Source organism: Homalodisca vitripennis, chromosome 3, assembly GCF_021130785.1.
Source record: "Homalodisca vitripennis isolate AUS2020 chromosome 3, UT_GWSS_2.1, whole genome shotgun sequence".
NCBI lineage: Eukaryota > Metazoa > Arthropoda > Insecta > Hemiptera > Cicadellidae > Homalodisca > Homalodisca vitripennis.
Genome location: NC_060209.1, coordinates 99272697 through 99289854, shown reverse-complemented (window position 1 = coordinate 99289854; position 17158 = coordinate 99272697). Strand labels below are relative to the sequence as shown.

General features: G+C 31.2%; 1 protein-coding gene across 4 annotated transcripts in view; it reads right to left on the bottom strand.

The window, feature by feature from the left end:
• The window catches only part of LOC124357247 (beta-galactosidase-1-like protein 3), a 25114-nt gene extending 7956 nt beyond the window's left edge, over positions 1-17158 (bottom strand). The window contains exons 1-2 of one of the 4 annotated variants that reach the window (XM_046808801.1): positions 16968-17158; positions 13581-13698 (exon numbers count right to left, since the gene is read on the bottom strand). In XM_046808801.1, the coding sequence (XP_046664757.1) occupies positions 13581-13656 (76 nt within the window). In that variant the 5' untranslated portion in view covers positions 13657-13698; positions 16968-17158. Of the gene's footprint in view, positions 1-5279; positions 5436-11204; positions 11367-13580; positions 13699-15402; positions 15422-16967 lie in introns of those variants that run through there. The other 3 variants (XM_046808803.1, XM_046808804.1, XM_046808805.1) reach the window with 3 other exon arrangements.

Sequence of the window (17158 nt, the reverse complement as noted above, 5' to 3'; positions counted from 1 at the left end):
AGTAGTGAGGTTACAAATAGCACAAAATTCTAAAATTAAAAGTATAATTAAACTAACACCTTGTATATTAAGTTCTTAGCGTGCTAACACATCTATTTAGGTAGGCACATAATTTCATTTTACTAAAAAACTAGACCAAAAATGATTATTCAACTGTATAGATATTTAAGGGCTAGAACAACATACAGGAAATTCTTAAACAATGTTTATAATATTATTATCAAACTACTTCATGATAGATAATTACATTTGTACTTAAATTAAATGAAGATAACTGATTTGATTACTTCTGTTGCGAAAAAAACGATTTTATACAATGAAGGAAACAACACTAAATAACTGTGCAAACTTTATAATTTTCTGACAAAAGGGGAAATATGTAATACAACACGCACGCACGCGCGCGCGCACACACACACACACACACACACACACACACACACACACACACACACACACACACACACACACACACACACACACACACACACACACACACACACACATTATTATAACACAATTGATTGTCGTATGCATTATATAGATATGCATTAAGAACAAAAACAAAAAATTATACTTATCGATAAAATTAAAAAATTAAGCCTCCTTTACATATATGTAATTGACACACATATGCGCATACACTCTTACACACATACATCCACATGCACACACATACGCGTACACACAATACATCCCGATGCACACACATATGCCTACATACACATACATATACACCCACATTTTATAATGAGGTATAACTAGAACATAGATTTTATAACGAAAGTTTGCTTGACTACTTTATCTGTAATAAAACGTAAATGTACATTGGAAGAAAAAAATACTTAATGAAATAATGTAATTGATTGCATAATTCAAGCTTTTGTAAAAAAAAATCTGTAATATATATCTTTAGACTAACGTATTAATGTGTATATTATGTAAACATGCATTATGTACAGTATTTCTGTCAAATACACTTTATAAAAATAAAATTGAACATTGAGAATTCATTAAAATATTGGTATAATAACTGTTCATAGTGGAAAACAATTAAAACTTCTGCTGATCGAAAAAATAAAAAAACTAAAATAATATCCCTATTTGTGTGCCATATTAATAAATATATTTAATGAACTAAAACGGTTGACAAAAATTTTTTCTCTCATCGACTTATTTCAATAAAACTATAGTAATACATTAAACAGTGTACCTTGTGCCGGAATAGTGTTCATTTATCAAATTTGTCTAGATCAGCAAGCGCAGTGACTCGTTTCGGTCTCAGCACCCTCAGCCACCTTGACAAGGATCTTCCCGTTGAAGAAAACCGGCAAAACTAATCTTCTTCTCTCGCTGTAGTCTCCGTGCTCGCCCGAGAATTGCCTTGTTATGCGCAGTTAAATGTTCGTTGATAAACACTGGGCTGTTGTTCAGCGCTGAGTCAATGTCAGAAGCGTTTAAATTTCTCGTTCTTCTTGCAGCCGTCAACCATTCTTCCCTCATCTTCTCCTAGAGACGAACTGCGCGATTATCGGCGGGTGGACATGCTTTTTAGAGTACAGGCGCAGCCGGTGGGCAATAGAGAAGTCTTCTCTCTTGAAGGGGACATTAATGGCGTGAGCGATCTTTTGTAGGCAATAATATATATCTTCCCCGTGTGTTCCTGGAAGCCCGATAATCTCTATGTTGGCCGAGCGTGAATGCTGCTCGATGTCTTGCAGCTGAAGGTGTAAATCTCGCACCTCCTCTTTCAATTTGTTGTTCGTTGTTTCGAGGTCGTCACAGCGATCTTCCATCTTCTGGTGAGAATTCTGTAACTCAGTCACACTACACTGCAAGTTTTTCAGCTCAGCCGATAGACCAATTAACGGATTCTAAAACAGTTTTTGATTTTATCATCCGTGTTTTTATTAATGTCTTTTGTTAGAGGACTGAAGGAGATCGGCCATGTATTTCTTAATATCCATTTCTTCGTTGCTACGTTTTTGCTAAGTTGATTTACCTTGTGTTTTATTAATTATTTAGTCTTACATGTAATAATCATGTGTTTATAACACACGACAACTTCCACTTACTGATTTTGCTGCGAACTATTTGAAATTTAAATTTGAATCATACTGATCTGTTACAAAACTTCAACTAGTCATACATATCCAATATTTACACACAAAGTGCAAATAATAAAATTATCATCTTATAAAATACTACACCAAAAAGTGACAAATATTATTTTACTAACCTTGTGAAAGATATAAATACGATTTTTAATTAATTAAATTGCTTGTTAGGAAAAATATGACACTTTAAAATCGTCCAGTGGATTGAACATTGGCACTTTTGACTCACTAAAAATCCAAATAGATTGGATGTTGATGCTTAAAGTGCTGATACATTGAGTGCAGCAAACGTCATAGTGCGTCTAGTCAAGATCACTCACTATAGAACCACAGTGAAAATGTTAACTACATATATTATAGCTAGACAGTTGTTGAATAGTAAAACATTAGTCGATCTTAGATCGTAATAAGACTATTATATAGGACACCCTAACACATACTATACATTATTCACCTCATTCTCACCAACATACATCTAAAAGGATAAACAGAAATAAAATAAAATTTTAAATCTACACCTCACTAGCAAATCAAGTTTGTGAAACAGACTCTATGATTTCTCATTAGCAATCAAATTGCTATTTCTTCACATTATATTATGAAATTCAGACAAAATCTTTACAGCTATAATAATATATATATATATATATATATATATATATATATATATATATATATATATATATATATATATATATATATATACCATTGATACTGCAAAGGTTAAATTCATTTTTTATTACCCCCACAACAGAGGTGGAGGTTCTCTATATTATAAACGGATTAAAAAATAAACAAATCCTCTTTATTCAATGGTTTTAATGTCATTCTGGATAAGAGCATAGGGTGAGAGATTTTTTCCCATTCTATAAGTATTCTGTAAGTATGTGTTATAATTATTAATTTAAGTTTTCAAAGTGGTGTTTTTCCGGAACAGTTGAAATTAAGTGTAGTTATATCAATATGTATATTTAAATAATTATCAGTAAAATTTCACAATCTACAACCAATCAGCCTCTTATCTATTGCCAGCTTTTCTAGATGTTTAAAATATAATCTATAATAGTTTTAATAATAAAAAGAAAATCACAGGTTTGTTTGTAGACTTTAAAAGCTTTTAACCTGGTAAATCATTACTTCTATCATACTTCTATATAAACTACATTCAATTGGTTTTGGAGGAACAGATCAGGATTGGTTTAGAAGTTTCCTTACAAACCACAAGCGGCATGTAAAACTTAATCCATTAAGCTTAACTCTAATTATAGATGCTGGAGTCTCACAAGGGTGTGGTTTTGTCTGCAAATCTTTTTCTAATTTTCATAAATGACTTGTTGCAAGGACAATTTTTTGGGAAAGTAAACGCATTTGCAGACAATATTGCTTTTTTTATCCTACAAGCTCTTATCAGAGTGTCTGGAGTAGTATGATTGAGGATTTAAGAAATCTAAGTAACTGGTGTTAAATAATAACATGAAGGTAAATGTAAAATTCATTATTTTACATTTAAACAAAATTTATGATTTTAAAGAATTTAAGTTTAACAAACCGTTGACTTACCGCAAAACAATAAATGTTGTACTGTTAAAAACTTTAATTGTTTTTATATAGAACAGGTAGATAATTTCAAATAACTTGGTGTTATTTTTTTATAAAAGGCTTACTGGGGAAAGATACATAAACCTTTTACATAATAAAGTAAAAGATTTACATTATCTTTTACATATTAAGTCTTGTATTTGAAACTTTTATTCCCTAAAAATACTTTTGTGATTAAAAACTGTTATAAGCCTTATACTTTAGTTTGATTCATACTAGCCTGCAATATGCAATCCAGTATTGGTGCAGAACTTTTAAATGTCATATGCATTAAGAATTCTACAAAATCACTTTTTGTAGATTATATTAGATAAAATAATGAATCAGTTCATTTCCCTTTACTATAAATTGAAAATTCTGCCACTGCAACACCTTATATTCTCTAAAGTTTTAAGGTTATTTTATAACAGATGTGGTGATTTATGAAATTTCAATTTAGTTTATAGTTGTAGAAGATATGTGCAAAAGACTTTTAGCATTCCCAAAGTTAATAAATTGTTAGACATTCTTTTAGCAATATTGGACCCAATTATTTTAATAAATTGCTGTAACAGTTAAAATTACATTCATCCAAAAATAAATTTACTTCTTTATTAAAAAATTAATTATTTACTAATGAGGACATCAATTTTTAGAACAATATTCTAATTTAATACTAATATTTAGGTTTACTTTCTATTTAATCTTTTCTGTCTTTATAATACCTATAAGTTTTAACTATTACTATTATCATTAACAAGTATAAAACGGCACAAAAGACAGCAAATACAGTGTTAGGACTGGATTTTTACTTTCCTTTCTTATTATAAAATTATATTTTCTTAGTTTTGCTCCCATAATAGTGACAAATGTGGCAGTGTGAACTCCGAGTCTGTACATGGTTCAACCCGTGATCTTATAACATAGAATTATTATCAGTTTAGAAACGGAAATAGGCATATTTTAGGTATAACTTTATGTCAGTGTTCTTGATTAATAGCTTCAGTTGTTAGGCAAAATTGCTAACAGTACTTATTTTATGCCTTGCACGTGTAGAAATACTTGTAGTTCGAATTAGTTATATTTTTGACGCCAAGGTTGAGTTCACCTTGTTGCTCCAATCAAGAAAATATGTCGAAAAGTGTATAATTATGGCCATTTTAATTTACTGCTCATTGAGGTACTTCTTTTGCCATAGTTGAATTTGTCTTGTTATCCTGATCAAAAAGATATGTTATTATACAAATTTCAAAAAAAGGAATGCCAACATGTTTTAATAATTATTGTTGGGTACTGATAATCAATATTAAATTAGTACAATTTACTTTACAACAATGTTCCTTCCAGTAAGAGGATTATTAAAAACCCTATCAAGTCTAAAATGATTACTATCTCAAATTAATAAATTTACAAATAGATGGAAGAAATAAAAATGAGGGTATTCAAAACCTGTAATGAGTTAAACGAATAAAAAATTACCCAAATGCATAATTTATTACTAGGCAACAAAATTGTTATAAAATAAAAAATAAACATTCTATATAAACAAGGATAATTATTATTATTACAAATTTTAAGACTTACCTTACCAAATAATTATTACATTTAATTTAAAATAATTAATGTAAATGTTTGGAAACTGATTGTAGTGAGACTCGCCAGCAGTGAAAGACACAGTAAACACTTGAAAACACTAAGATTACGACTGTTCAGCAAGATCGATGCTAGAATTTTTAACACCTAAGCAAATAGATGTAGTTTGCAGACATAATGATAACGAGGATTACTATAGATTACATTGTTGTGTTTCAGATTAACTGATGTATTTGGGATTTGTACAATTGGGAGCACAAAATTATTATTATAAAAGCATTACAAATTTTAGTCACAGGCCCAGTTAAAACTATTATATATGTATAAATTAATGCTATAATTATTAATGCTATATAGCCTTAAAAATATAAAAATAAATTCATATAAAATAACACTATATTATTCGTTTTAACATTTTCGAAAGGCTGAAAGATCTCAACTTCCCCTCAATAATACTATAAAAAAATAGCACCATTTTCTTAAGATGTAATTAATTTTATAAGATAGTTACAAGTTGTATTCATTAAGTATACATTTGTTATTAAATACTTCCAGCAACTTTGGTTCAAAATTGCACTTTTGCTTGTAATTATATTGTGCTATTTAGATTTTAATGAAACTAGGGAGTTTTTTAATATGACTTACCAAAAATTCTGTATCAAAACAAATTTTATAAAAATATTAATTTTGTTAATATCCAATTTTTTATTAATTACAAAATAAAAATATGTAACTTTACTTAATGTTTACAATGTTTTTAAGTATAAAAATAATTTTTAGACTTAAAAATGTAAATTTCTTTGTTTTAAGTTTGTTTTTGACAATGGAAGGATTGTAAAGAATTTTTCTGGACATTTGTCATTGTTCAGTGATAAAAAATCAAATCAAATATCAGTTATAAAAAAATCAGTACCGGAAAAAGCCTATTTCCTTCACAATGTAAATTTATTGTTGATTTTTGTTAAATGTATGTTATTATATTATGTCAATGTAAAACAAAATAAAAAAATAATGTAATGATGTGTTTAATGTAATATAAAATCATTTTTTTCTTAACATTTTTTTAATTGTTTTAAATACTTTAAATCTTTTGGAAATATATTATCATTAATGTTCTTAATACATGTTTTTTGTTGAAAAAATTTTATTTTACATTTTTGTCACTACTATATTAAAATTAATGAGAAAATTTATTTTTTACTCTAAAAGGAGTGTCCAGAATATCTTCAGCTTAAAAGATTATGTACAGTAGGCTTAATAGACCAGAATCTTAAGAGCCAATATGCATAGTATAAGCACAGAGCCTGATTTTCCTTGAAATCAATGGAGAAATTAATCCTAACCAATAATTTGATTGTCAGCCACACTAGTTTTGGTGGAGTTTGAAATGAGGGGATATCAAAAGGGTTAAAAATATGAAATAATAACTTTTTTACAAGTCATAATTTTTAGTTTGACACACTTCAAATTCAATTCAAAGATTTTTATATGAGCACATTGAAAATACATTTAAAAAGTTATATGAATATTCTTCCTGCTTAGATTATGTCTGTATAAAGGAAGGAGTCCGACAGCACAGTTGATAGTATAGTATACACTCCAAAATAAAAACCATTATTGATCAAAATTGAGTTATCTCAGTGGACTAGAAGAATTCCTCAGAATATATAACACAGTTACATACATTACTTAAGATGAAGTTAAAAAGAAAAACAAAGAAACAAGTAAAGTTGACATACCCAGCAGTTCCACATGTCAATAATGTATCAAATTTTTTTTTCTTTTGAGGTAGATAAGACAATAGCATAAAGAGGTATAACAACCCAACTTACGATTAAAAACCTAACAGAATTTTGTTTTTAATTTCAAATCCACCACAGTTCTACTCCTTAATTTTTACTTTATACAATACATGTTGGTACACTATTTGGGCCATATAGAATATGTTATTTAAATTTAGCAAAAAATGTTTACCCTAGATTGCTAAGGCTTTAACACGTTCGCTGCTAAAAATTAAGTAATGTATGTTGCTAGAGGCTAATTTTTTTTTTTTATTAGTATTCACTTACCAATTTAGTTGTTGTGACACGGGTTGGTACAGAAAGGTCATCAAACACCAAAAGAGCCGAATTTCGCCATTTTGAAAACGTGCAGTAGATCTACCGCACACGCTCCTGGGGCCAGTCTCTCTTCGAGAAGCGCGCACCGTTTTTCCTTATTGTTTTTGAAAAACAGACCACTAACGATTGTTTATAATAATACTGGGAACAAATCACTTAGTATAACTAAAAATATATTGATAAAAAAACACTAAAAACTACTATTTTACAACCCAACCATCCTCCCCAAGGTACGCTTCATTTAGTCATGGAATTGGTCAAAACAATGTGGGACACACAACCCAGGCTGTCCATCACATTCTAAACACTGCCACATCACGTATTTCTTTCTGCCATTTGCATAGCAAACTCTGCACCTCTTTTGTTTACTTCTCTTTCCACAAGCCACTTTTTCTGTAATCCGTGAGGGTACATGGGGCGGACGCGGCGGCGCTTTCAGAGGTCGAGGAGGCTCGGGAACGTCGGGAGTAGCTTGTCAATAACCTCCAGACGGAAGTCGTACAATGGCATTTTGTTTTCTCCACTTGATGTGCGAACTTCGTTATAGAGATAGTGTGCATTCACTAACATCATCTGAATTACGTGGACAAAAATCTTTTTATACCACCGCAGTGTTTTCCTTTCGCAAGGATAATATGACATCATTTTGGTCACTGCGGTCCACGCCTTTCATAACATGGTTGTATTGAACAATTGGTAGTGGTTTTAGTCTCTCCAAACCACCTCGATTAATTGAATTCACCATGTCATTTTCAAATTCAGTGGGATATGTAAGAGACAACGCGTTTGTTCTTTCCAAATTTGGCGACAAACAACACTTTCGGCATAGCGGGCGATGGTTTCACCCTTTTTCAGGGTTGCCGATTTGACTTCAGGAGATACGTATTTTCTGTCCAGCCCGAAGAGTTCCAGTGCAATATGTATTCCTACGGAGCAGGCTTGAGGCAAGAGTAAAACTATTATAATAATTATCCATAAATAAACTGTGGCCACAATTGAGTTTCCCTTGCATCAGCTTCAATACAACATTGGCTGCATGCCCCTTACCACCGTAATCATCTAAAACAACTCCGCAATACATAAAAAACGAAGTATTAGGCCATGGGGGTCACACAAACTGTACAGTTTGATGCCGTACTTATGGCGTTTCCCTTTTATATATTGCCTAAAGTACAACGTCCCCTCCATAAAACCATTCCCTCGTCAATGCACAACTTTTTTTGAGGATAATAAATTGAGTCCATTTTATTGTTGAAGTAGTCAATTAGAAACTGTTACTTTAGAAGCTCTGTTGTTTGGGTTAGGGTAACCTTTCAAAATTAATGCATCGCAAAATAAGCATGAATTTGTCCCTGGCCATGAATTTGGGGAAGCACGTTGAAAACAGCTTACAAAGTTTTTCCAATAGTCTTGTATTCGGGGTAATTGTAATATTCCCATGTGCAGCAATAGGCCAATAAAACATTTGAGATCCTCCACGGTAATGTCTTTCCATTTATGGATTCGTGAGCCTGGGGTTGTAGTAGGTCCACAGAATAACTCCAACGCGTATCTATTCGTAGTAGCCACAATGCCCTCCAAAAAAATCACATCCACCAGCAACAAGAAAAAATTGATTGGGGTAATCTCATTAGGCAAAGGGACTAAAAAACTTTTCCTCTTTTGTAAACGGTACATCTTTCATACCTATAGTTTGAGGACTCCCATTGTGGTGGGTCTTACGTCATAGTCTGGGTCTTCGACCTCTCTGACTCATCAGTCTCGTATTGTTCATCGTCGAGGTCCGGAGCATAAACCAGGGACACCAGGGTCGTCTTCATAATCAGAATCACTATTAGCCACAAACTGACGTCTATTCTGGATTCCACTAGTTCCAGGAGGCAAATCCATGTCTATTGTATTATAAGAATAACACTAAACACACAACAAAAACGGTTTAAAATTTGAAGTAGTCTAAAACTAACCACAAAACGCTAACTGAGAACGGCGACCACAAAAACGCGGGAAAAGTATATCCCCAACGAGCGGCAAAACGGACAACCATACACGACGAGTGCTGAGAGCACACTGACTGGGTTTCTAAAACAATGGCGCTGTGCAGTAGATCTACGTCATGCGCGCCTGGCGCGAGGCAGCCGTGCAGTAGATCTACCGCAACCGCATTGAACGTGTTAAAAAACTGACATTGCTAATAAGGCTTTACCTGGGAGACTAGTTTAAGACATACATTTAAAAAAATGAGCTTTATTGTTTACAAAACTAGTAATATCAGGCACATAACATTTTTAACTTACGCTAGATTGTGCATTCCTTGCACCATTGTACTTGATGCTCACCATACATCACTCAAAAACAACGTTCACAGAAGAGATACGCTTCCACATACCATTTTGATTTATAGATGATGTGTCTTTTCTATGGAATCATGGTGAAGAACACCTTCAAGAATTTCTACATGAATTGAACACTTTTACAATACTCAAATTTACTTAAAAATTTTCTCATTAAATTCTTACTTTCTTGGACGTAGATGTTTTTATAGAGTATTGTTTGTTAAAAATCAAAATACATTTAAAGACACAAATACTAAGCAGTATTTGAATTATAGCAGTTGTCATCCTACTATTGTGAAAAAAGTATTCTGTAAGGTCTTCCTATTTATAGAAAAAAAATTCCAGCAATGAGACCAATTACATCAACAAATTAACTTGTGGTTTTAGAAAATTAGAATACCCTGATAAAGTTATCAAGCAAAATTTGAATCAACCAATAAACAAAAATAATAGTGCATTTCCTCAAAATGATCCAAAATTCATTACCAACTTTTGTATCCTGGACTTCACAAAATCAACTCAATTTTGCTGCTCAAAGAACAGCATTCAATCTACTTCAAATTTCTCAGGAAACTAAAGATTTGTATTCCAAATCTCCAAGATTTGTATTTAAAAAGCCAACTAATATTAATCAGATGTTGGTCTCTACTGATCTTATAAAAAAGGTAAATAAGGAATCACAGTCCTTGGTAGTAAACCTTGCCTTGTTGTAAAACTGTAAGATAATGTCAATAAGTAAAATTTTCAAAAGTAACATAACCCAACCAAGTACATCATATTAAAAGAAATGTCAATTGTGACACTAAACGCCTTTTTTAACAATTTGATTGTAATTTCTGTGAAAAACAGTATGTCAGCCAAACATCAAATCCTTTACACAAAACAGTAACTGGCCATCGATTTGACATTGTTTATGCATCGAAGAAAAACCGTTAGCCAGTCACTTCATTTGCCAGCCACCGTCAGTTTTGTGGGTACTTCATTGCCTAATTCAATGTTTCATTTACAGATGCATAGAAGTTTACATTTGAGTTGTTCCGTTTTGTTTGCCATAAAAATTTGTAGTTATTTCATTACGTTACTTATATCAGTTTTAGGGTCTTCACTATTCTAACTGGTAAGTAATAAATCATAGATATTCTTCAAAGAATTACCGTGTTCTTTAGCTAATTTTTTATATGAAATAAATACTAGATTTGACAGGTCAAAACTAGTTTTTACTGCAAGAATTTAAACATCTTTATGCATAGGTGGTGGTAGTCCAGAGAAAGGAAACTTCGGACTCAATCCTCGAGGTGTCAAACCAAAAGACAAAAGTACACTAATAAACATAATGTGACAATTTATGTTAACAATTTTATAAGAATAGTATTTACATTTTTTCATCAAAATGTTTTCTGCTATACTGTGAAATCATTTTAGGGAAAGAAAACCAGAATATAAAGAGTATAAAGAAGAGTTACCAGCAGGCTTTCGATGGTCGATTTTCATATCTGCCAAATGGCTTACTTGCTAATCACTGTGTTAAATAGAAGGAAAAAAGAACCATTTTTCACTCCTATATTTTGGAGGATATAATACAAGAAGTCTTCAAGAAGTTTTAAGTATAAATTAATACAAAACTATAAAATGTAAACAAGAATCAAGAAGACATAAATGTAAACACATTGCATAACATTTGATGTCCAGCTGATGTGAAATTTTTCTAATTTAATCTTGTTGGAACAGTTGGATTTTATAAAGGATGGAATAAAACTTGTAACTTTTGACAAATTTTGAATCTGTAAAAATTATTTAAAAATTTATGTTAAATTTAGATCAAGTGGATTTTTTGTCTTCAACATGATTTGATGAGCTTGCTCCATGTCCTTTAATTTTAATCTATTGTAATTTTCATCTTTTGTAATTTGGTATATTAGATTTTCAGAATTGCAGACGATATTGCCAACTGTAGGATAGGTCATTCCAGTATTACTGCTATTATAAAGAACACTCTTGAAGAACTCATAATTTTACATGTTCCACATCATGGTTTTTTACACCGATCACATCCATTTCTCGTATAGTTGATAGGTTTTGGAACGTGTATGTTTTATAAATATATATATATATATATATATATATATATATATATATATATATATATCCTAATGCAATTAACTACATAAAATAAGACTATCCAAAGACTCTTGACAGTAAACATATTACACTCAAACAATAATTGCATATTTTAAATATTTTTTGTCATTAATTCATTCAAGTACAACTAGTAACTCACAAGTTTCTTGCTTAATTAAGAGCCTTCATGCACTCAGTCTGATATGAACAACAGACTACTGATAAAGAAGCTATCTAAGGTGACTGAGTGTGTAAATACAACAATCTATCAAACATGATAATCTGTAGTCAATTTATACACTAAAAACTAGTATTATTGTGTAATACATCAACCTTTGTCTAGAATTCATTGTAAATTTGGAAGTACAGTATACAGTATTAACAAATAAATTAATGTTTGAAAATTATAATAAACATCATGGTAATGATTAATGTAAGGAAGGATACAAGTATAGAAAAGATCAAACAAGTAGTACTTGAACAACTGTTTACAGTGAAATCCAACAATCAGGCCTAGTACTACCACTGGCAGGACTCAAAGCAATATTCGTTAATTCTGTTCATATCACTGGTCCTTGTTACTAGCCCCAGTCATATGTCCAGGATTGGATGGCTATTAAAGGTATGGTTCATGAGCTGATTGAAACTGGTCAATTGCTCATGACATTACTTACTTATGAAGCTCTTATTTCACTTAAGAGCCAGTTTTACCAGGATTCATCTTGATTGTAGTCCCACAAGAACAGTTTTAACTCTTGTGCACTTTTATAACCTTATTTTAGTCCTAATTTTAATGATACAATTAACACACATCCAAATACTTTTTAGTTTTTTTTATATACTTCTGGGGTTATTAGGAAAACAAAATACTTTTTAGTTTTTTTATATACTTCCGTGGTTATTAGGAAAACAATCACTTTTTTGTACTTCATGATTTAAATATTCAAAAGTATTTGCAAAGTAGTTCACACAAAAAAACTTAAAAACACATGTGGATGTGTATTATAATTATACCTTTTAAATAGGACATTTCCCATAACACTTCTTTACAGGAAACACTCATGTCATGAGTTCTTTTACAAAAAATTAAAAATTACAGTGTTATAATATTTTAACTCAATGATATGCTTTTAAATGTTGGAGGTTTACTATGTTTTATTATTAGTTTAAATTGTAGTTTCACATTGACATTTTTTAATTAGATTAATTAAATAAATTGAACATTTTTCTTGACAGTTTTTATTATTGTTACGAATATTAAACAGTAATAGCAAAAAAATAAAATATATTATTTACTGAAATATTAATTTTCAATTATAAACAAGTAAGGTTACATAATTTTCTGTAGTCAATCCAACTTTTCAGGTCAGTAGGTTTGTTAAAACCTGAACATCTAATTAATATTAATATTACAACACAATAAATAAATACAAAATATAATGTTATTTGAGTGTATGGATAGCCATGAACAGGGATAGCTAAAAAATTACAAAAAATTTGTTAGTATACATACCTTTTGGCATTTAAAAGCCAGAAAGCCATCCATGTCAATTTGAGTTTAATATTTCTTTGTGTAGTTATATTGTGTATCTTCATAACATGTACTGTATGTGAAATGTTTAGCATCCCATATGAAAGAACTAATCAAGTTGTCATTAAAAATGTGTGAATAGTTTTGTATTATACATGTAGGCTAATCACCGCTCTCTATAGATACTTACAACAGATTTTCAATACAGCATTCCTTCTGAGAACATGTCTCACAACATGTGTGATTTTGAGAATGTATCGTTCCATTTTGGTTAAGTGTAGAAATTGTCAGCTGCTCCATTCACATTTCTGGAACACAACATTAAATTGCATCATTTTAAAACTAATTCAAGTAACCAATCACACACCAACAATGTTACATTAGTAAACACACAAGTAAATCACCATAATAACTGGTATTGGTATGAGATTAAGAAAAATCATTTTACCTGTGGGAATTAATATGTTGAATTGCAGTTCTTAAAGTAAAAAGATGGTTAATGAGAAATTAATGCTTAATTAGTGAATATAGATAAAAATCTTTTTTGTGGTGCTTTGTTTAATCACCACAGGTCAGACCTCATATTGGTGATTAACTTCAAGAAAGCTAAGCATCAAAATTTCCTGAGGTCCAAAATTTCCTTGAGATTACTACAGTCTGAAAAACAGGACTATAAATGAATACTGAAGTGTTGCATAACCTTCCTAAGGATTTTCTCCTTATACCAGGGACACTACATGATTTTGACCACAGTGGATTTATCAGGCCTAAGTATGTATGTATCGTGACAAGTCAAACTCAACTACGGTACTGGAAATATCTTATTTAGAAAGAAGATTGCAAGAGACATGTCTTCATTTTTGAAACATGTCACAGGTTTCTCAGTCCTACAAGTTTACATATACTCTATTCTATTTATCAGGACAACGTGGCATATTCTACTATGGCACTGGAAATATCTTAGAAAATATGTATAATTTAGGGTGTATCAATTACTATTTCTATATATGCTAGGATTTATACAGTTTTAGTAATTTTCTTTTTTTAATAATGGATGTATACCTACATCAAACTTGATGACTTTGTTAAAGATATTGGTAAATTTTTACTATAGCCACTTCATAATATTTGTTTTTGCTAAAGGAAAATATTAAAAACTACTTAAAAAATAACAGAAAACAATTAAATTTTGGAATGACTGAAAAAATGTGTATCTTATAAAAGGCAGTAGTAGATGAACAGCCTAAATAATAATAATAATATTGCCTTTGGCCATCAGCACGGGCTATACTGCAGGCTACAGCAGCATCTTGTGTGTTGCCTTGCACTGATGGCAATGAACGAAAAACATTATTCAAGACAGTAACAATTTGTAAAATATAAAATTCCAAAAGGCTGATCACTAATACTTGACAGCTAAAATATTAAACACTCACCTTAGAACTATATTACTCAATATAGCAAGAGAGTGTCCCTACTGTAGAAGTGCATAAACAACAATTTTAATTTGCGTAAAGAAAAGAATACAAAATCTTTTCTATCCATTCTGAGCTCAGTAACAAGTAGTATTTAGGTTACTACAAAGTGCACCCACAAAATTAACATAAGCATTGAATATACAGAAAAACATCACTCACTTGCACCAAAAAGGAGATAAACAACTACTTCTGTAAATTACTACACAACCAAATCTAACCAATCAAAAAAAGCAATGTCAACAATTCCTTGAATGCCTTCTTTTTCATCTCTAACCGCGATGCTGGATAGACTGTGTCAACAATAAATAAAACCAATATTTGCAAACTTAAACTGATTGAGATGGGGGCGGGTTGGTGTTTATGTGTCCTAGTCGACATCAAAATATTCTTCTACAGGTATGAGTGGGTGATGCACAAAGGTGTTTGAAATAGCAAGCAGTACCAAAATAACAAATGAAAACAATGAATAATCTTCACTTTGGATGTAATGTGGCCAAATGACGAGAAGCAGAAAAACATACCAAAAACTCTTACCTTCAAATGCAGTTATTAGGCCTAATATTCCTGCTCAAATTATCTCACGAATGCTTATTACCCTGTTATCCCCTCCTCTCACACCTAACCCTCCTTAATTCGTTATCCTCCCCCTCCCAGAAGCCCTGATACCTCCTGGTTCCCTAGATTGATGGACTAAATTAGTTACAACAAAATTATAACACTTTAATAATTTTTTAGCAATAAATGATTAGCGACCACCTAAAATTTCGTCCTGGAAATGAAAGTATATAATTTTAAAAAGTTGTTCAAAGTGGTTTTAGATTGTTTTAGTAAACACTATACAAGATATTTTGGTATTTATTTTACAATACCGTGACCATGAAAAATGGACTTTTTTTCATCGGTTGGGCATTTATAGCCAAGTATTATTATCACAGGTGCATATAAACTGGGGGGAAAGTATATCATTGTATTATATTGATGCATTTCGGCCATTATTGCATTAAGGATGGAAAATAACCGACAAAATTTTGTCGAACAACACTTGGAGGGTTAAGGATCAGGGGCATCACGTGATCTGGGATTCGACTTTTGCAAGCTCGAGTTAATTTTTTTCTAAAAGAGCAAGCAGTGCGCAGCACTGCGCAGCGGGCAGGCATCGTTGACAGGATTAACGTCATTATTTCAGTAAAATTGCCAGAGGTACTGTCAAAAACAGAGTTTTCAGAGGATTTCAAAAAATCGTAACTCCTTTGATTTTCGTTGCCGACAAATTTTTTCTTCACTATTGTTTTCAGGGAAAATTGTAGTTTTCAGGAAAAAAAAATTAACATACCTTTCCATGGTCACGATTTTGTAAATTGATACCGATATTTTGAATGAGAGCAATAATATTGTAATCATTAACTAGTGACTGTCAAGATAATAATGAAGTAATAGCCTGTCAAAGAACATTGATGAAGTTAACTTATCTGCCCCGAGTTTTAGATTGAGTAGAGTTAACAACCTACTCCTATTATAAACAAATACCTTGAAAAAATAATACAACGCAAATCTTTTCTGAAAGATCTTGGTCTACCATAGTAGATTAGACCATTTATTGATTTGAGGCTGAGAAGCTTTGTCAAAGGAACTTCAGAATAAATTAAGAAAGTCATTGTTACTGAACAATAAAATCCTATATTAAGTGTCATTGGAAAAAAGACAAAAACAAGACACATGTTCGGTTTGACCAAGTTCTGAGGATAGACAGACGAAAATGTTACTAGGCTATTTAGACCTATGAAAAGCAGAAAACTGATGCCTACCAATCTTGTCTAAACTAATAAGCTCTAGCCTATAAATGGTAGTGTCAAAGGATTTGCTGCCTATTACAAGGGAATGAAACAGAATGATGTTGTTTTATAATTAAACCTATTTTTTGTTACATTGGGGTGTCCAAACCCAACTTTGTTTGATATGCAATTAAGTTCTTTTTGTATATTCCAGTGATATGTGGCCTATATTATTTTAAGAATATGACAAAATTAAACAAATATAGCCCGGTTTCTCTTGGAAAAAGAAAATAACCTTAGTTCAAGCAATATCAATCAAATCTTTACCTTCAAATAATGGATAGGCCGTTAGCATTCTGTTTGTAAATAACTTATTCTACTACATATTATCACACTCTATTTGCTAATTTCGTCCAAATTAAAAGACATTTTTCCATTCAGAAAAGTTGGTAATTAGTCCAACCTACAAAAGTTAAGTCTGTTTTGTTTACACATAATGTTCTTCTTCTTTACTGCCT